At 39.7% G+C, this 22383-nt stretch overlaps 1 protein-coding gene across 1 annotated transcript; it reads right to left on the bottom strand.

Moving 5' to 3' along the window:
- Positions 1-13273: 13273 nt before the first annotated feature.
- gtf2a2 (general transcription factor IIA, 2) lies at positions 13274-18298 on the bottom strand. The gene is made up of 4 exons (XM_049596797.1): positions 18096-18298; positions 16646-16750; positions 14033-14190; positions 13274-13582 (listed from the first exon to the last, which is right to left on the bottom strand). Coding segments are annotated over exons 1-4 (336 nt in total). The 5' UTR covers positions 18168-18298; the 3' UTR covers positions 13274-13581.
- Between the last annotated feature and the right edge of the window lie 4085 nt (positions 18299-22383).

The raw sequence follows: 22383 nt of genomic DNA, 5'->3' as shown, positions 1-22383 counted from the left end.
ACAATTAATTGCATGAGGCCTCTGAGGACTGAATCTGCATATTGAATGAGCTCATTATCATAACAGTGAGAGATGGAGCGGAGCTGCAGGAGCTGCATGCATTCAGCCTCTTATTAATCAGCTGTTTAACCTCATCACAGTGACACACAGATAAATACTCAACAATTAAAAATTCAACTATGAACCTTCATCCCACCTGTAAACTCTAAACATTCTTTGGATGTTGAGTCCATAAGTTTGTTTCTGTTTACCTGTTTTTATATGTATTTTACAATAATGTTAAAATGTTGTTTTTCTTGGCCGACAGGTAAAAGTTTTGATCTTTCTGCCTTTCAGAGTCCATTTCACCACAAAGAGAAAGACTCCACTTTTAAAGCAATACTTTACTAGCCTGGTTCCAGACCATAGACCCCGCCCACTCAACTGAGTAGGCTTGCATCTCTGGTCTGGCATTCATACATACAATGAATTTGCGATAAAAAAATCAAATTCCCTCCCTCTTGTAAATCGCCTTCAATGGAAGCCATGTCAGACTGAAGATTCTGGGAGCTTCAGTCTGACACTCAGGCTAATACTTTACCTTCTGTGACACATCCTTAAAAATGAAAAAAACATTCCCGTTATTTAAACTGAGGCAGTGATATAAATATATGTGGTGGCTCTGTAAGGTTCATTGATTACACTCCTCAGCGGGTGGAAACAATGAAGCTGCGGTTTGACAGACAGATATTTGCTGACAAATCACCCGGCTGGTCAGAGGACATTACCCTGCTGACTGATGGGAAACACTTTGTGCGAAAGTTCAGAGTGCAGGTGGACAAAACCTTTCAGGTCTTGGTAAGTGATGTCTCCACGGCCCCACCTCTCCTCCGTTCTGATTCACTCTGACAGGCTGATCAGTAATCCACAGCTGGTTGAACTCAGGATAAAGGTTAAATAAATTTATGCCATTGATTGTTTGCATGATAGCGTGGAGGGAGTTCAGGTAAAGCTTTATTTTTTCACTCATTTTAAATTCTTGTGTTGTTGCTGTTGTTGTCTGAGCTCTTGATTTATTTTTATTTTGTCATTATTTGTCAGCTGGATACATACAGTAACTCGTAAAATGCTCTAAGAAGCTGAAACAAAGTATATCCAACTCCACTTTGATGAGTGGCGATATGTGCTCTTTCAGCTTGTTAGTACTGGATCTTTTTTTGCTTGACCTATTATGTCACAGACCAAACTAGTTAGCTACGGTTAGCTAGCGGCAAACTAGTACCATGATGGACAACTTTACAGCTCTGTACATTTCATATGTGCTGGACACTTTACTTTTTGTTTTTCTGCTCTTACACATTTAATGCCATTCAGCTTCTGTGTCCAAGCCTGGGGTGGAAACTGTGGAGCATGCGCAGAGCGCCTCGGCCAGTTTGGGTCTGATTGACTGTATACATGCAGGAGTAATTCGACCTCCAAACGCATTATCTGGGTGTGTTAGTCTGACACTGAGAAAACTGATTTGGTACGATTTCAGTCAGATTAACATGTTAACATGTATTTAATAAAACTGGTTTTAGTCAGGCTAACACAATGAATCGATTTTCTTTAATGTCATGTAAACGTACTGAATGTCTCTTCCACACTTCGTTGGTCAGAGTTCACCAAAGTTGGTGTGAAGATGTGAATTTGCTTTGCCACCAGAAGCAAATGTTTTATTCGCCCTTCTGCCTGCACTGATATGTGACCTTACCATAACAGCAGAGACTTCCTACAATATAACTACAAGAACTAGAACTATTAGATCTACACTTTGTCCATTAAATTACAATGAGATGTAGCAGCATCACGGTGGCAAGGTTGGGAAGAACTTGACTGGTCTGCACCTCAGCCCCATCCAATACGTTTGGGATGGACTGGAACTAGAGCCTATGATTAATGGTTTAATTGGTTAGTGGAGCAATGGTAAATTAACTTTTTTGATAATCAACTAATCATCTAACATTTTCAACAAAAATGCCCTCAAAAATTCACAGTTTCAGCTTCTCAAATACGAAGATTTAATGCTTTTATTTGTCACATATTTATGGTTCGATAAAACAAATACTTTCAAGATGTCACTTTTGGCTCCTGGATATTATAATTAGTGTTTTGGGCATTTGAGATACAAACTGATGGAAGAAAATAATAGGACAATTAACTTATAATGAAAATGATTGAGTTGTTCCCTAACTGAAACACTGACTGTGAGCCGGACCTGATGACCAACATCAGTGTTGGACCCTACTAATGCTCTAGTGTCTGAATGGGAGCAAATCCCCGCAGCAGGTTCAACATCTGGTGCCACAACAACCACAGATATGCAGATGATCCTGTATCTGATAATAAATCATATATTGTTTGATGTAGCCGATAATGAAAGCTGAAAAGGTTTTTCTTGTACATTTTGCATCATTTTAATTGAGCTGTTGTAAACACTGCGACTACTAATGCCATGATATATTAAGAGAACCTTACTGTGTTTGGCCGTCCATTGATTCTCATGAAAGCTGTTCACTGGGTGCTTACCAGAGCATGTACATTGCAGAGTCCCTCTATGGATGAGCTTCCTGTTGGCTCCATGCAAATATGAACAACGTGAAATAATGAATAGCAGCTTCAACTGATATTTTATAATCACATTTTACCTCTCAGAAAGGCCTCAGTGTGTTCACTTTGATGGGCTTACTTCTAACTTGCACAACACTTGTAATGGTGTACCCTAGGGTTCTGTGTTAGGTCCACTGTTATTTTCAATATATATTAATAGCCTTGGTCAAAATGTGTTTGGTGTAAATTTTCATTTTTATGCTGATGACACAGTGATATATTGTGCCAGCTCATCCATCACAGAGGCTGTGGCCAAATTGCAGCCTGTCTTTAACATTATCCAAGATTCAGTTTTCACAACTGAAACTGGTTTTAAATGATGATAAGACTAAGGTAATGCTTCTGCACTTTGCTTGCTCATGTTAGATACTGCATATCACAGTGCACTGAGATTTGAATTGTAAAACCCACCTCATAACTGTACGCTTGCTTCCAGGGCTGGTTGGTCATCTCTGACCTTTCGTAGGCTCAGTCACTGGTATTTGTTCATTTATAAAGCCATACTGGGTAAACTCCCTTCGTACATGCGTACTTTGATTGAACAGAGATCTGACTGTAGCTATAGTGTGAGATCTCAAAATCTAATTTTGTTGTCTGTTCCTAGTGCACGGACTGAGCTGGGAAAGAAAGCTTTTATGTGCTGTGCTCCTCTCACATTCATTCATTCACCTTCAAAAAGGGTTGAGACTATGTGACCTGGTCTCTCTGCCTGACTTCAAAGGTCTCATAAGTACAAGGATGAATGAATCGGTTGGCACTTGTCATTGTCCATAGGTCCATGTATGTCTTCTATGTCTTTTATTGTGTTGATGTTTGGCTATAACCTCTACATATGCTGCTGTCTTGGCCAGGTCTCCCTTGTAAAAGAGACTGTTGATCTCAATGGGACTTACATGGTGAAAAATTGGTTAAATTAAGCAGTGTATGAAATAATATGACAGTGAGATGGAAGTCTCATGATGAACCTACAGGGAATTATCAGCTAAATCTGCAGCTCCCACCCAGTATTGTCCTCAAATAGAAGTAAAATTACTTGTGTAAAAGTGCACACAGGTAAAAGTAAACGATACTGCATCAAAATTTTTAAAGGGGAGAGGAGGCAGAGGGAGGAAAGAAAATTATGTGTTTTTATGATGCTATATGACAGATTTATTACTTTAAAGAACACATTTAGGCTAAAATATAAAGTGAGAGTATACACATCATACCGCAGAGGCCTGATGTCCTAACCTACAATGGGCCTATTATTCCTTGAAGGACATTGCAGTCTGTTCACACACTGGTTATCACTTATACAACCAAGTTCCTAAGTTTAACCAAAAGAGCCAAATCATGGACAATTCAACAAAAAATGGCTGACAAGAAAAAACAACTGGACACCCACCCACCCACACACACACACACACACACAGTGACAGTGAGTGTGCTGTTGTATTACTCACTGCTCTGAACATCATTCTGAGCCTTGTGAAACAGGAAAACACAGGCAGGTAGGTTTTTACTGCACATTTAATACTTTCAGTTTTGATACTGTAAGGACCTTTTGCTTACCAACTTTCATGTAAGTAAAATTTTGAATGCAGAACTTTTACCAGAGTTTTTTTAATTCCAGTGTTTTCGAGGGCCCTCCCCATGTCAGGCCCCTGGGTTCAGCTGCAGTCTTAAAATTTGGAGAGCAAATATGGTAAAATGTATGTAGAGGACAGAAAATATTACAGGTCTGGAGAGAGGGACAGAACCTGTTTCACTTCTTTAGACAACAAGATCCTCCCCAGAGTTTTTAGTTTCTGTTCATTTTTTAATCGCCCAACCCCCCAAAATCTCAAAATAATATAACGGCACATTTTATTTCCCCATTAATAAGTTATTAATAGAGGGTTTGACATAGAACCACCAAATTGTTGAATAAAAATCAGTCCTTCTGATCTCACCTAAAAGGTCAGACGACACTTCAGCAAAAACAAAAATATAAAACTCTCCCCTTTATTTACAACAATAACAAATGAAACCACTCACAGTTTTGGTGACCAATAAATTAATTAATCAATTAATTAATTAATTGATTGATTAAAATACAATAAAACAAAATAAAAAAGACAAAGAAAGAATGAGAGGAGGAAGTTGAGTGGCTGTGGTTTTTCCTCCTGCTGCAGTTAGTCAGCTCGACACTCTCATTAAGTGAAGGAAGCACTTCCTGTCTGGCGAATCATCATCAGTCCTTCCTGCTCTAACACAGACTAAAGATCTAAAACACTCCAACACGACACCATCCGTTTATTTTCCTTCCAAATCCATGCATCATTTTTAATAATTTCACTTTATGTTGAGCCAACACTCCCTCCCAATAATTGCGTTTTCTGTCCTCGTCCATATTTACCGAGCGCCGCTGTGCTTTATTTTCTCTCAGTGTGGAGACTGAGCAGGGTCAGAGGTCAGCGGAGCGGCTGGCTAAACAGATCTGTTCATTAGCAAACAGCCGTTCACAACGCTCAGTGACAACATCCATCACACAGAAACGCTTACAGCAGCAGCAGCAGCAGCAGCAGCAGCAGCAGCAGCAGCGTGCTGCTCTAACTCCAGTCTGAGAGGAAATCTGAGGCGGTTTGTTGGCTTTGCACAGACTGACCAGCAGCTTTGTGGGCCCTTATATACAGAGTGCTGGAAGAAAAATACTCTGATCATTTACTAAAATCCAAGTAGCAATACCCACAGTGTAGAAATACTGTTACAAGTTAAAGTTCTGCATTCAAAATTTTACCAGTAAAAGTACAACAGTATTAGTATCAAACTTAACTAAAGTATCAACAGTGAAAGTACTAATTACACAAAATGGCTCATTTCAGTATATATGTATTATATTTTTAGATTACAATGATTGATTTTTGATTTTATTGAATTACTGAGCATTAATGTGTTCATCACTTTAATGGTGCAGGTGGAGCTTATTTGAATTACTTACATTACTGCTGGGTAGTTTGTGATTTCAAGAATCAGTAGATCAATAAAGTTTTATCCTAATCTCTCATAATACATATATTTGCTGGTTTTAGTTTGTATTATTTACCCAAATCTGTAAAGTTGAAAAAAAGCTGAGCCAGGAGGCAAAGCTTTTCGATTTACTGGTCCATCTCTCAACCCTCACCTATGGTCATGAGCTTTGGGTAGTGACTTGAAGAATGAGATTGTGGATACAAGTGGCTGAAATGAGTCTCTTCCGTAGGGTGGCTGGGCTCAGCCTTAGAGATAGGGTGAGGAGCACAGACATCCGGAGGGAGCTCGGAGTAGAGCCGCTGCTCCTCAGCATCTGATCAGGATGCCTCCTGGGCGCATTCCATTAGAGGTGTTCAGGGCATGTCCAACTGGTGGGAGGCCCCGGGGCAGACCCAGAACATGCTGGAGGGATTCCATATCTCATCTGGCCTGGGAACGCCTTGGGGTCCCCCAGGAGGAGCTGGAAAGCGTTGTTGGGGAGAAGGACGTCTGGGGTGCTTTGCTTGGCCTCTTGGCCCTATGAAAATTGATGGATGGATGTAAAGTTAACCAAAGTTATCAGATAAATGTAGTGAAGTAAAAAGTACAATATTTGTTTCTAAAATGTAGCAAAGTAATTAAAATGGCAATACTCAAAGTACAAGTACCTCAGAATTGTACAAAAGTACAGAATTTGAGTAAATGTGTGAAAACACAAAAGTGTGAAAACATGTGTATCCTACAGACTGTAAAGGTAATGGACGTAGCTACCATGACATCACCCACTGGCTTGTGAACGTCTGTTTTAAAGCCCCAAGAAGTGACCATATTTAAGCAAGAGCCTGGTGCTGTGGTGAAGCGAGTGGTGGATAGACCAGAACCGTTTTTGTACCAGGCTGTTAACATGATTATTTCTGCTGATAAAGTTGGACATTTCAACATGCAGGTCTATGAGGACTGACTGGCATTTGGAGCCAGCCTCAGGTAGCCATGAGGGGAACTGCAGTTTTTGGCACTTCTGTGCGGGCCTCATTTTTCAGCCCAAACAGCTGCTGCTTGGTGCCTCCATATATTTTGGGTAGAGTCGATTAGAGTGGAAAAGACAAGTTGTTTTTTTTTAATTTAACTTATTATTATGAGGTAAATGTTGAATGTACAATGAAATGGCTATAGAATGATGACAACATCTGCTTTTAGATTTGTTCCCTATAAGCCTCTCTTTCACTATCCTGTTTGCTTCCAGGTGTGATGTTCCAAGAAAAATGAAGACTCCATTTATGGCACAAAGGAAGAGCATCAACCATAGCACAACCAAAATAGGAAGAGGACAGCACTCTTATTTTCCTCGTAAGCTTTTGGTAGTTATTCCCAGTTATTAAAGGGTATCAATGTGAGCTCTTAGCAGTTACTATCTCCTGTAGAGGAAATAGCAGACGATGGAGCAACCAAAGTAACTGTGGAAAACAAACTGTGGTGTGTCCTGTGTTGTTGGTGGTTGTTTGGCTCTGAGGAAAATCAAACAGCAATGCGGTTGTTGTGGCACCAACAATACCACTGGGAGATGCTTGGGAGGTAAAAATTGAACAGTCGTTTGTTGCCACTATACATACATTCAGCAACACATGCTGAACTCAAAGTCCTCTAACTCATTGCTGTACGGTGTCACACTGTCCTGTAATCAACATGACAAATTGTTGTGTTGCCATGGAAACGTAGATGATCACATGTTCACTTTCAAGCTCAATTGTGAACGATATTTTGAATTTTGATCCAAAGAGAAGTCAATAAAGATGGAAATACAAAATTATATATCAGTGAAATTAAAGGTGATAAAGAGATATTGCATGTATGTGCAGCAATAAATACAATTTATTGTTTATAAAATAATTATTGTAAGAAAGCATAATTTCATCATGTAAATGTATTTAAATAGCCTAAAGCATTTGACAGTACAACACTCTTCAGTGTTGAAACCAAACCAAAGAGCCCTGTAATTAATAAGATCTTAAAATCAATCCTGGCACATACTGAGAGCCAGTGAGAAGACACTTTTGTTCAAACAGAGAAGAAAATCATGGCTGCTTCCTCTGCCAGAAACACCAATGAAGGACCTGAGGAGAACTTATAGAAAGGAGGAGGAATTGATATTTTGCTGCCATCTGCTGGACTTTGATGTTTAAGTCATCCAGTTTGATTCATCAGCCGCAGATTCATAAATCAATGAGTTACATGATGATGCTCAGCATCAGAACCATTACTGAGCAAGGAAACATTTATGTTGTTGTTTTTTTTTCATTTAACATCCATTAGTGCTAAATAAAGTTAATTAAACCAGTGTTAAAGTTCAGTAATTCCAGTGATAGTCAGTGATTACTATGAATTAAATTAAAAAATAAAGACAAAACTCTGTGATACAAAAAGTGAACAACACAGTGAAAGAAACATTAGTGACATTGTTTGACAATATTTTGGTCCTTCCCACCTTCCGTACCCTCCATTAAGTTAGCAAGAATCAAAACAGGAAGGACATGGATAGCTGGCCTTCAAAATAAAGGCAGAAACTAAATCCACCAACAAACAAGCAGCTTACTGAATTTAGATTTTGCAATACGTGGAATAAGTGGAACTAAAACTATTTTATGATTAAACCAAGTCCTTTGATGTATGACTAGACATTTTACAATAAAGCTGCATTGTCACTTCAAGATGAAATACTTTAAAGGGATCACCTGAAAATAAAAATAAAAAAACAGCAGTGTATTAAGTACATAGATCCTTTTCTTATGTATTGATTATACAGAATGGCCCTTTTTAAAAAAAACTCACTGGCCACTTTATTAGGTTCACCTTGATAGTACCAGGTTGGTGGACCCCCTTTGCCTTCAGAACTGACTTAATTCTTTGTGGCATACATTAAACAATCTGCTGGAAACATTCCTGAGAGATTCTGGTCTACACTGACATGATAGCATCACACAGTTGCTGCAGATTTGTCAGCTACACGTTGTAGAAGAGAAAATCGGTGCCTGGTAGTGGGCCAGATGGCTCCCGACCTCGTCTTCTACTTCTCCTGCAGATCGTCCTCTGTGTTGATTTAGTATCTTAGGTTCAGTTGGCTGACACTTAGAGAAACACTGGAGTCAAATAGAATCTGGTGCAATCAAGTTTAATGTGTCCACAAGCATCAACACATACAACTCAATAAGTCAGGCTCCGGAGCAAGACTTGAAGTTTCACTGTCTGCGCTCTCCCTTTTATGCTGGTGAAGATTCGAGAGAATCTCCACCTCTTTCCTTTAGCCCTTCCTACCTGCATTCAAACCTATTGGTGGCAGATCTTTTTCTTTTTAGCCCTTTTCCATCTGGTCCAAATCTATTGGTGGCAGGCCCCTTGGGCCCTTGTCCAAACATGACCTCTGGGCCTGGAAGTCCCCAAATTCTCCCACCATTAGATTCAAGCCTTTTTTCACTTTATTTTTTAAAAATATATGAAACCTGTGGACTTTCTCTATACAGTCCCCTGTGCTTTCATGCAATGTGAGCTTTTGAGTGTGTGTCATGTAATACAAACATTAGAGAGTGTGTGTGTTATTATTAAACAATACATGGTGTGGTATATGTGTGCTCTTCAATGTGAATACATAACCTTGTGTTATGAATACATAAACTTGTATAACATTGTTTTATCACACATAGATGCATAACAAACAGTTACATCAAACATGGTTATATGAACTTTACTCTTAATCAACTTATGCAATATAACCCCTTTACCTGATTAAAGATTAAATCTTACACTACAACGTGTACGTCACGTCCAGCTGACAAATCTGCTGGACGTGCTGGATGTTCCACCGCTTCCCAAAGGAGAGAGAGAAAAAATGAGATCTGGTGACTGTGAAGGCCATTCGAGTACAGTGAACTCACTGTCATGTTCAAGAAACCAGTGTGAGATGATTTGAGCTTTGTGACAGGGTGCGTTATCCTGGTGGAAGTAGCCATCAGAAGATGGGTACACTGTGTTCATAAAGGGATGGACATGGTCAGCAACAATACTCTGGTAGGCTGTGGCATTTAAATGATGCTCAGTTGGTACTAAGGGGCCCAAAGTGTGCCAAGAAAATATCCCACACCATTACACCACCACCACCAGCCTGAACCTTTGATACAAGGCAGGATGTATCCGTGCTTTCATGTTGTTTATGCCAAATCCTGACCCTGCCATCTGACGGTAGAAATCGAGACTCATCAGACCAAGAAAAGTTTTTTCAATCTATTGTTCAACTTTGGTGAGCCTGCGTGAATTGTAGCCTCAGTTTCCTGTTCTTAGCTGACAGGAGTGGCACACAGGGTGTGGTCTTCTGCTGTTGCAGCCCATCTGCTTCAAGGTTCGATGTGTTGTTAGTTCAGAGATGGTCTTCTGCATACCTTGGTTGTAAACAAGTGGTTATTTGAGTAACTGTTGCCTTTCTATCATCTTGAACCAGCCTGGCCATTCTCCTCTGACCTCTGGCATCAACAAGGCATTTTCACCCAGAGAACTGCTCACTGGATATTTTCTCTTTTTCAGACCATTTTCTGAAATACTCAGACCAGCCCGATTGGCACCAACAACCATGTCACCTTCAAAGTCACTTAAATCACCTTTCTTCCCCATTCTGAACTTCAGCAGGTAGTCTTGACCATGTCTACATGCCTAAATGCATTGAGTTGCTGCCACGTGATTGGATGATTAGCTATTTGTGTTCATTCATTCAGCTTCTAACCGCTTCATCCTCTTGAGGGTCACGGGGGGGGGGGCTGGAGCCTATCCCTACACCCTGGAAAGGTCGCCTGACACATAGAGACAAACAACCATTCACGCTCACATTCACACCTACGGACAATTTAGAGTTATCAATTAACCTAGTCCCCAATCTGCATGTCTTTGGACTGTGGGAGGAAGCTGGAGTGCCCGGAGAGAGCCCACGCTGACACGGGGAGAACATGCAAACACACAGAGAGGCTCCCACACCCGGGATCGAACCAGCAACCCTCTTGCTGTGAGGCGACGGTGCTAACCACCACACCACCCTGCCGCCCCGCTATTTGTGTTAAAGGGACAAAAAACAAAATCGTTTCACCACTAGGTTTGCTGTTGTGCACTGCCTGTAGAGCAAAACAAAGTGTGTCATGAGCCACACCTCCCTCTACTTCTGCTCTCCACCCCCCACCTCACTCACCTCGTCTGTGCAGCCCAGCACCGCAGCATCTCCACAGACTATTACATCCAGACGGTCCTGGTGTTTCTTCCGCAGGCTCCACTTCACTCAGCTGCCCGATATACCCGCTGCTTCTTCCCACATTAACTTGAATTACAAACAGGGCTCGGTGCTCCGGTTGGATCCAAACAGAGAGCCGGGGCTAACGTTAACTGGGAATCTAGCAGAGGCTAACTGGCTGTGCTGGCAGCTGAGTGAAGTGGAGCTTGAGGAGGAAGCACCGCTTAGCCTCGGTTTCACTACAGGCAGATTCACTCACCACAGGGGCGAGGAAATAAAACCTAAACAGCCAACTTAGTTTAGCAGTTAGCGATGTCTTTCACTCACTCTCAGTCTCTGCTCCCTGCTTTCCTGTGAGCGTTAGCACTAGTCGGCTGCCATGCTAACATCCCTACTCTTCTCCATGAGCCGGAGCCGTGAACCCACGAGCCCACCAGGCTCATGGAGAAGAGTAGGGACGTTAGCATTAGCACTAGTCGGCTGCCACGCTAACGTCCCTACTCTGCGTGAGCCGCAGCTCTTGGCTCCGGCTCACGCAGAGTAGGGACGTTAGTGTTAGCTCCCAGAGTTAGCACTAGAGCTACTATGACTACTGGAGTAACTTACAGCTATGGAGCGCTTCTACCAGCTCTTCTAGTCACTGAGCCTCGCCTCCATCACAGCAAATATATTACATTTATTACAGGTACCATCATCACTGAAGCAGGCAGGGGAATAGCTAAACACAGCCGCCAGGCTTCCCGTCGGGCTACATTTTACAATGCTAATTGCAAATTAGCTGGGCTGCTGGGCTACTCACCTAACACAACCGAAACGCCTGACCCATTGCTGGGACCGAGGTGCTAATAACTCAAGCTCCGGACATTAACCCATGCTACGATTGTAACATTAAATTTAATTGAATTGACATAGCGACATGTGCCTAATGTTATTGTAACACTAATTAAAACAGACATTTGACTCTGCCATTTCACTTAGAAAATTCGCGCTGCCATTGCTCACTGGCTGTAGCCTTTTATAGGGACCAGCTTGTAAACAATGGGCTGGAGATCAACACAGAGAGAGGGTGTGTAAGGTCATGCTATACTCCAGAAGAAATTACACCTCTAGTTCTTCACATAGCAATTTTTTAATTCCTTCAATCTAGAAATGATGAATTTCGCTTATTGCTCCTTTAATGAACAGTTGAACAGGTCTTCCTAATGAAGTGTCTGGTGAGTGACTTTTATTATGGAATTATATTAATTGATATATTAACATGTTTGTCTCTTAAATGTTGCAGCTGGTAAAGGGGGAGCATATTTTAATCAGCCTACATTATATACTATAGTTTAATCTAGAATAGGCTAAATCATATTTAATTTCTGATAGTTATTAAATAAATGTATTGCAGTAAAAAGTAAATATTTCCCTTTGAAATTCAGTGAAGTATAGCATAACATAGTAGGCTATTTAAAAATTGTAGTTAATTACAGCACACAAGTAAATGTAGTTACCTTTCCACCAATGGGTAACTGTGTTTTGACCTTTGGGTAATATTGCAGACTAGTTTGGATTTATACACATCCAGTTTACCAAGTCAACTGACACTAATGGGTGGGTTCACATTTTCTTGTGTAATTTCCCATGTCCATCATGGTACCTGGAGTAAAAGATTGAGCAGACTGAAACACCTGAACTGTATGAGGAAAGATACCGTGCATTCAAGACCAGCAACTTCTAAGTAATTGTATGGGAATACGCTGCTGCCTGCCTATTATAACTACGTGATCTCTGTGTTTATCTAATGACTGAAATATTGGTTACATCCTGACTGTGATGTCTGACAGGAGTCAAGATGCACTGGCACACTATCAGGAACCTGGCTACTGTTTGAATCATGTAAATAACCAAGTTTCATGTTCCATGTGTATGTTGTATACTGAATATAATCAAAACCAGGACACAGATATACAAGTACATGCACTATATTCATGAACAAAATCTAACGACGTTCATGAGTTCCCTTGAGTCTGTTTGAACATGGTCTTAAATTAAATCCTTCTATATATGCAATATGAAGGCTTGGCCAGCAGATTGTAAATATCAGATCTTCTTCAGTAAATGGTCAATCAACAATTTACTCATCATATTGTTTATAAAATGTCCAAAATAATCCAACTCTTTTTTTCCATGTTTAGTTTCCAGACACCAAGGTGATTTTTAAGCTTCATTTTTAGTTTTAACAAAAGTCCAAAAAAATCCCAAGAGATTCAGGTTGAATATGTGAAAACTCACTTTGCAGAAGCTGGAACATTTTTGTTTTTACTGCAGTAAAACTTAAACATCAGTACTCTTATGTGTGTCTTTTCTGTCCATCAGCTAATTAATGAATCCCTTGATTGTTTCATGACAGAGGAAAGCACAGAACCTCACTGTGTTTTAAATAAAGTTTTTATTAATGACCATCCAGCTCAATAATTACAGCAAACTGAACACAAACCTCCTGTAAACTGCTAATAATAAAAAAAAATGCTGCAGGTACAGTGACTGGTCCACCCTGACACACACACACACACACACACACACACACACACACACACACTCAGACAGCACTCTCAAACACAAACACACTTCTCAGCTGTGACTCTGCTGTAATAAATTATATGTACAGTCCAGGTCCATCTGTGGCTCCATCTGACAGCAACACACATACAGAGAGTTGTCACTCTGCAGCGTTGGAGTCTGCAGAGAGAAAATAAGAAATGAACGTTAACTACAGAGAAAACAGGGAAGAATAAAGTAGCCGAATATGCAGGGCTCAAAATATTTTTTTCTGTGTACATGCAGACAGCATGTGGTGCATGCCTCTGGGTTTGCCATGAATGTTGCATGTGGAGCTGAGGATTGCATGCACAGCTCAAATTTTACATGAATGACCATGCATATATACGTGGTATTTCGAGCTGTGATATGGTATATGTTATATTATGACAGTGACTTATCATGGTATATCACATTTTCTGCAAACTGAAAAACTGCTTGTGGAAGGTTATTCCTCAGAAGGTGCCTCATCACATTAAATAATCCAGTAAATCAAATCTTGTCATCAATCTGATTAATGATTTGTAACATTTACAAATACAGGCTACACTTCCAGCAATGCAAGTATAAATGTAAGAACTTAATACTTACCATTTATCACTTTTGTTCTGGGTTGACTCGCTCTTTCCGTCACAGGCAACAATTTTGACTTTGTCGACCTTCACAAGATCTGTCACCTCCCTGAACTCCACGTCATTCAGGACAAACGTCCACACATTGTCACAGAACCTGTAGGTGTTCAGAGAGCCCTGGTGGACAGAAAGAGAACAACACCTGAATGACAGTGAACAGTCAGAGCTCACCACAGAACATCTACTTTCTGTACTCAAGTACAAATCCATGGTGCTTGTACTTCACTTAAGTAGTTCCCTTTTATGCTACTCTATAATTCTACACCACTACATCTCAGAGGTAAATGTTTTTCTTTTTACTCCACCTCATTTAGCCAACGGCTTTAGTTACTTTTCAGATCTCGGTTTTTAATCCCATTGTCCAGTGTAAACCACGTATCTCCAGATGTGTTGATGTTGAATGTTTTAAATAAACTGAAGGATGAAGTGTTACAAAGTGCTACAAATTCATGATAATCTTATAGAATATAATGCATTGCTGCAAATTAAAAAACTTCAGGAATCATGGTGTTCATGTGTTTCTTTTAATAACAGCAGTCAATATAACAACTGAACAATTATTTGAACTGTGCTTGAACTAAACATCGGAACATTTGTCTTCACCATTTTCACTACCCTGGGAGATATTTTTGTCTGCTTTTCAGGTGGTTGAAGCGACATATTTTCCGACGCACGCTCTCTGACTGCTGGTGGGAGTGTGCTCACCTGTGGGTGCTTGCACGTGTCTGTGTGCGCACGTGTCTGTGTGCGCACTGGGGCGGAACTCCGCCGTTCACGTTACAGAGAGCAGAGAAGAATTGTAAACACGCGACCATGTAGAGACAGAAATGACATGCTGTCGTGTAAGTAAGATAAATAACATAAGGCTATTTAGTTAGTTTAATAAAAGGACAAGGTATAGACCTGTTCTATAGGAAAGGTAACCTTAAACGACTTCTGCTGTGATCTGGCAGCATACAGGAAATAAAATTAAAAGTAACTTGACCTTCAAGGGTTTTACATAGGGGTGCCAAATTATCACGCTAATTGCGAATAATTAATTACAGCCATATTTAACACGCAATGTTTTTTGATCGCGTTAATCTCATTTTTAATCTCTAACTTTACTGTTTCTGTATGCCACAGAGTTGTCTTTTATAAAATCCGTCTGTAGGCGTACGATTGGGCTTCTTTGTGCTTGAGTTGTGGGAGAGCTGCAGCGCTACAGAGCAGAGCCCAGCATCAGCATAACTGTCCCCTGCAGTGGTGGTCTGCTCACTCAGGAGCCAATAAAGCTGTCTGCCCTAGCATGCAAGTATCTGACCTCCCCGGCAACCTCCGTGCCTTGTTTGCCGAAAAATTTGTGACAGTCCCGAAATCCAAGCAGTTGTCCTGAGTCCTGAATCCTGCCCTGATTGTCCCAAAAATTACACTAGAGCAGAGTCTGGAGTAGTTATTGCCTGATAAAACATTAAAAACTGATCATGGTGGTTGAGTTGTCATGCAGCTCCCACCGGCTGCACATTGCCTGCAGCAGTTCATACATGAATTATGGGTATTGTAGTTTGAAGAAGAGAAGACAGCGCAAGTTGCAGCCGCAAGGACAGGGAAAGCGCAGGCAGCCACGAGAAGGAGTGATTTGCACGTTGCAGTGCAGCCTCTTGTTCTAACTGTTCAAAACTGTTCTATAAACTGATACAGCTGTAACAAATGTACCAGGTGTCTTTTATTTTGTTAGCTTTTATTTTTTATTAAGTTTAAGGGACAAGTGCACTTACACTGATCACTTCCATGAAATAAAATGAGAAATTGGAAAATAATTTAGAAAATTGTTAAAATAAAATTAGGGAACTGATCACAGATGTATTGTTTCTGTGTGTTTTTACATCGTAAAATTGTTGTGTTAATCTGCAGCTATGCTTTTAATGAAGCTGACATGTCATGACAGTCAAGCACCCCCCTGGTGGTCGAGACTGAAGGTTGCAGCACTCTATTGGGACTAATCTCAAAAACAATAGAATGTAATGGCTAGGTGTACTGCATCTGTGTTCAAGTGTGTTATTGTTGAAAACAATAAATATGACTTTGTAAAACCACTTTTTGTAATATATATCAATATTTTGATCATCTGCCACAACAATGTAATGAATTTAAATGAAAATACATCAAGTTGAAGGCTTTTCTCAGCAATTTTGAGATGAGATTAAAAAAAGAGATTAATTAGATCAATTAATTACAGATCACAATTAATTAATGTCGCCATTTTTTAATCTCTTGACAGCACTAGTTTTACATAAATCAAGAATCTAAAGACTGTATGCACCACTGAAACCTGAAAATGTTCATTAATATCTCGCCCAGAAATATAAAGAATACTTGTTTTTTGTTAGAAAAACATCTCACTACAGAACACACTGTAACTGACTGAAGCCGAACACAAGACAACACTGGGTGAAGAAGCAAATTCACTTAGAAGTCTGTCCCCTTTAAATCACAGAAGAAAAACTCTGATCTGAGTCAGTTCATTGCTTCAAGCTGGTGTAAAGGGTTAGGTTTGAGGGTCAGACGTCAAAGGAGGTGGAAGGGGACTCACCCTGAAGTTGACTCTGTTGCGAACTCGATTGGCGAGCGCTGTGTTGATTGCTTTATCAAACTGAAGGAGGACCTGAAGAGCCAGCTGAGGAGTAATCTGCTGAGTCTGAACACACACACAAGATTTAATTTAACATCCAACTGTATGAACCTTCCACACAAGCTGTACAGTACACAGGTAGCATCTCCAAATCCACTAAAGCTTGCTGATAACACATCTGGTTTGGTCAACCCGCATACAAACACAGATGTTAAGAACACATGTTTAGAAGGAGTTGCATGCTAGAACTTATTATTGTCAAACACTCAGTGGTGCGACTGTGTGCAGCTTGCTGAGGACTTGTCAGCACAGTGACATTGCCAGATTTGGTACCATCCTGTCTTTACAAAGACCAAAACCAAATCCACTTCCCAGAAATGCTGCAAAGATATACTCCACAGGTGATTACACTATTGTTTGTCAAGAAACAGTACCAGAACATAACTCCCACTGACACCACAAACTGTCATATTAACATCTCTGTTTGTGCACATATTAAACAAAGGAGACTGCCTCCTGTCTTAATGCTAAGCCACGCCCTGACTCCAGACATTAAAATGATATCCAGCAGTATATGTCACCCTCAGAAAGAGTGCATTCCCCAAAATACTAAACCGTTCCTTTAACATTTGTCTAAACACATCTCCTTGGTGCAGGGACTTTATGTGAGACACGTTGATCCTATTATGATGCAAATGTACTTTTATGTGCTGTGATGAAATAAACCTGAAAGTGATTATTCATTTATATAAATACCTTGCTATCAGGCATCTGACTCAGTACTTTTTTGCAGTTATTGCTTTGGTGTGAAACTTTTCCTGCCTACTTGTTACCATTCTGTTACAAATACTGAACTGAACTTAGACACTCAGTTAAAATAAATCAAGTAAAACATGCACACATATCCCTAACCTGGACTTAACTCAGATCCCGAGCCAGTTCTCATACTGGCTCCTAGTTTTTTTTAAGAACTATATGCATCATAACAGCAAACCTCATTACATATCTCATCTGTCCACTAACAAAGATACCATCAGGAGGAGGATGCAAAAGTAAAGCTGACGATAATGCTACTGTCAAACTTATTGGTCGTCATTCACTAATATCAGTTTAGGCTAACTTACTAAACTACGAATAACTTTGATGACTGTTTATCTACATCATCTCATTTTCATGATGTTGCTCATGAGCAGCAGGAAACAAAAATGGCAATATTATTAAAGCACAGACTAAAACAGACGATATTTGCATCTGCTTGGATCAAATCAGTGCTGGAGCAAACCGCAGGTAACAAGCTAAAGTTAGCCCGCTGCGAGCTAACTAGCTTCATTGAACGTCGCCGCTGCAGTTAGCGGCATGCTAATCTAGGCTAGCTGTGAGCTAATGCCGTCATGTGAGAGGTGAGTGTCACCTGTATAAGCTCGTCCAGACTCTCCTGCAGGCTGTTTCCCAGAGTGGTGTTTCTGTACAGCTGGTACGCCATGATGGGAACTGCTGGAAGAACAAATAACTACAGCAAACTGTCCTTCAAACACACACAGGGCTAAAGGGAGCTAACTGAGCTAGCCACTTCCCTCCACAACAAGCGAGCGGTGCAACGACAAGCTAACAACAAAGACAGGGCTTCCGGTTCAACATTTCAAAATAAAAATATATTCAGATTTTCAACAACTAACAATGCTATTTGTACAACTAATTCAGATTATGTCTTGAATATGATAATAATATCACTACAACTACAACAACTACGGCTACTACTACTACTATAGCCTTGGACCAAGACGTTTATTGCATGAACGTCTTGAAAACGAACCCCGTTTTCCGTGACTGCGGTCAAGCCAGCCGTGGTTCGCTTTTGCTTGGTCAAATCAGCCGCACGTTTTTTTCTAGTGCGCGAATCTACCAACACTTACGGTAATCGTAATGAAACGGCTCTGAAGAGCTGCTGGCAGTGACTATGGGTCAGACTGCAGAGGGAAAGTTGAAGGATATTTTGCCGAACTTTGACGTAGAATAAAAAACGTATTTTCCATAAGTAGTCCATGATTCATATACCGCTGAACTTAGTACTCCCTAGACTACGTGCATGCATAATATGAAGTACTTTTACTGTGTACTTCTCGAGTAATCCTGTGTCAAAATCCTTAACAGATGACAAGATTAAGGATATTTCACCCAGCTTTGATGTGGAATAAAAAACTTATTTTCCATAAATAGTCCATGATTCATATACCGCTGAACTAAGGACTTCCTAGACTACGTGCATGTATAATATGAAGTACTTTTACTGTGTACTTCTCGAGTAATCCTGTGTCAAAATCCTTAACAGAGGATACGATTAAGGATATTTCACCCAACTTTGATGTGGAATAAAAAACTTATTTTCCATAAGTAGTCCATGATTCATATACCGCTGAACTTAGTACTCCCTAGACTACGTGCATGCATAATATGAAGTACTTTTACTGTGTACTTCTCGAGTAATCCTTTGTCAAACTCCTTAACAGATCACAAGATCAAGGATATTTCACCCAACTTTGATGTGGAATAAAAAACTTATTTTCCATAAGTAGTCCATGATTCATATACCGCTGAACTAACTAGTTACTAACTAGTTACTAGTTACTAGTTACCCTAAAGTAAAGTGAGAAATCAAAATGAGTAGGTAATGAGTACTGAATCATTACCTACTCATTTTGATGTCTTACTTTACTGTAGGGTACACAAAGAGTAACTAATGAGTAGGTAATGATTAAGTAATAGTTCCTCATTAGTTCCTCAGTAACTACTCCTCTGAAATTTGATCATGAGTTAATGAAGAACTGACCATTAACTAATAGTTAGTTCCTCATTAGTTCCTCATTAGTTCATCAGTAACTACTCTAATTTTGTGTACCGTAGTTCCTCAGTAACTACTCATTAGTTCCTCAGTAACTACTCATTAGTTCCTCATTCGTTCCTCATTAGTTCCCCAGTAACTACTCTAATTTTGTGTACCTTAGTTCCTCATTAGTTCCTCATTAGTTCCTCAGTAACTACTCATTAGTTCCTCATTAGTTCCCCAGTAACTACTCTAATTTTGTGTAGCTTAGTTCCTCAGTAACTACTCATTAGTTCCTCATTAGTTCCCCAGTAACTACTCTAATTTTGTGTAGCTTAGTTCCTCAGTAACTACTCTAAATTTCTGTAGCTTAGTTCCTCAGTAACTACTCATTAGTTCCTCATTAGTTCCTCATTCGTTCCTCACTAGTTCCCCAGTAACTACTCTAATTTTGTGTAGCTTAGTTCATCAGTAACTACTCTAATTTTGTGTACCGTAGTTCCTCAGTAACTACTCATTAGTTCCTCATTAGTTCCTCAGTAACTACTCTAATTTTGTGTACCTTATTGTAAAGTGTTACCCATAAATCATACAGAAAGGCAATCTGGAAAGGAAACAAGACAGACTGTGTCCTCATTCCCCTGCTTTACCTGCATTATACAGGTCACATATTTGTCACCGTGGTCTCCCAGCCCTGGGATCTTTTGGGAGGGGAGCAATACCACAGTTCAGTGGTATATGAATCTTGGACTACTTATGGAAAATAAGTTTTTTATTCCACATCAAAGTTGGGTGAAATATCCTTAATCGTATCCTCTGTTTAGGATTTTGACACAGGATTACTCGAGAAGTACACAGTAAAAGTACTTCATATTATGCATGCACGTAGTCTAGGGAGTGCTAAGTTCAGCGGTATATGAATCATGGACTACTTATGGAAAATACGTTTTTTTTATTCCACATCAAAGCTGGGTGAAATATCCTAAATCTTGTCATCTGTTAAGGATTTTGACAAAGGATTACTCAAAAAGTACACAGTAAAAGTACTTCATATTATGCATGCACGTAGTCTAGGGAGTACTTAGTTCAGCGGTATATGAATCATGGACTACTTATGGAAAATAAGTTTTTTATTCCACATCAAAGTTGGGTGAAATATTCTTGATCGTGTGATCCGTTAAGGACTTTGACAAAGGATTACTCGAAAAGTACACAGTAAAAGTACTTCATATTATGCATGCATGTAGTCTAGGGAGTACTAAGTTCAGCGGTATATGAATCATGGACTACTTATGGAAAATACGTTTTTTATTCCACATCAAAGTTGGGTGAAATATTCTTGATCTTGTCATCTGTTAAGGACTTTGACAAAGGATTACTCGAAAAGCACACAGTAAAAGTACTTCATATTATGCATGCACATAGTCTAGGGAGTACTAAGTTCAGTGGTATATGAATCATGGACTACTTATGGAAAATAAGTTTTTTATTCCACATCAAAGTTGGGTGAAATATCCTTAATCGTATCCTCTGTTAAGGATTTTGACACAGGATTACTCGAGAAGTACACGGTAAAAGTACTTCAAATTATGCATGCACGTAGTCTAGGGAGTACTTAGTTCAGCGGTATATGAATCATGGACTACTTATGGAAAATACGTTTTTTATTCTACGTCAAAGTTCGGCAAAATATCCTTCAACTTTCCCTCTGCAGTCTGACCCATAGTCACTGCCAGCAGCTCTTCAGAGCCGTTTCATTACGATTACCGTAAGTGTTGGTAGATTCGCGCACTAGAAAAAAACGTGCGGCTGATTTGACCAAGCAAAAGCGAACCACGGCTGGCTTGACCGCAGTTTTTCACTGTGGGGGTTCCCGGTTTAGACCGATTCATGTCTCCATAAACTTGTAGCGGTTGGTAGGTGTATTGCACCGCTAACGTGGCGATGTGGCGTTGTAGAAGGCCGGTGCACTCGTTCATTGCAGAACGAAGAAGTGGTGAAGAAAATTTCAAGACATCCCGAGATAAAATGCATGTTTATTGAACAATAACGGATATACAAACACACGGCAACCCCCGTACACCTTCCTAACATTTGTGCCTATGAGGTGAGTACATTACATGTTTGATTTGAAAGTTTATGGAGACATGAATCGGTCTAGACCGGGAACCCCCACAAAAAAACGGGGTTCGTTTTCAAGACGTTCATGCAATGAACGTCTTGGTCCAAGGCTACTACTACTACAACTAATAATAATATGATCAATGATCAATAATATGATCAATAATAATAGCAAATGTGGACAATATTTTCCTCTGAAATGTGTTGGATTCGAAGTATAAAGCAATACGCCTTATGGAAATACACAATGATTTCACTAACTCAGATTCTTTCATGAATATAATAAGGATACTAATAGTAATACTGCTTATAGTACTGTTACTGCTACTACTACTAATCATCATCATCATAAAAACGCATACATGTACATGACTAAAAATGGTACATAAATAGTACATGATGAAACAAGCCATGATAAATAATGAAAAGCTATTTTTCAATCTAAAATTAAAAATATTATAAGTAAAATGTTTATAATCTTACCTTTCAAATTAATGTTATTCAATCATAATATTTCCCCTGAAATGTAGTGAGGTCAAAATATAAAATAATATAAGTTGGAAGTACCTCAAAAATGTAGTGAAGTACAGTAGCCATTGAAAATAGCTCATACTAAACTAACACTAAAATCGGTGTAGCCTTTGTCCCCCTGTTTATATGTTACTTATTCTAAGGCCTCTCTTTGGCTTGTGAGTTTCTTCACTGGTTTGCTGAGTGTTTTCTTTTTATGCCACTTCATACTTTTGCTCCATCACAA

Source organism: Epinephelus fuscoguttatus, linkage group LG2 (genome assembly GCF_011397635.1).
Source record: "Epinephelus fuscoguttatus linkage group LG2, E.fuscoguttatus.final_Chr_v1".
NCBI lineage: Eukaryota > Metazoa > Chordata > Actinopteri > Perciformes > Serranidae > Epinephelus > Epinephelus fuscoguttatus.
Note: the sequence above shows the minus strand (reverse complement) of the source record. Positions and strands in the feature narration are given on the sequence as shown.

Excerpts from the sequence above, each read along its gene's own strand:
- gtf2a2 (XM_049596797.1), bottom strand. The coding sequence starts at position 18,167 with ATGGCGTACCAGCTGTACAGAAACACCACTCTGGGAAACAGCCTGCAG. Across the intron at positions 16,751-18,095 it reads GTCTGGACGAGCTTATACAG|ACTCAGCAGATTACTCCTCA; the intron begins GTGACACTCACC and ends GTGTGTGTTCAG. Across the intron at positions 14,191-16,645 it reads GCAACAGAGTCAACTTCAGG|GGCTCTCTGAACACCTACAG; the intron begins GTGAGTCCCCTT and ends TCTGTCCACCAG.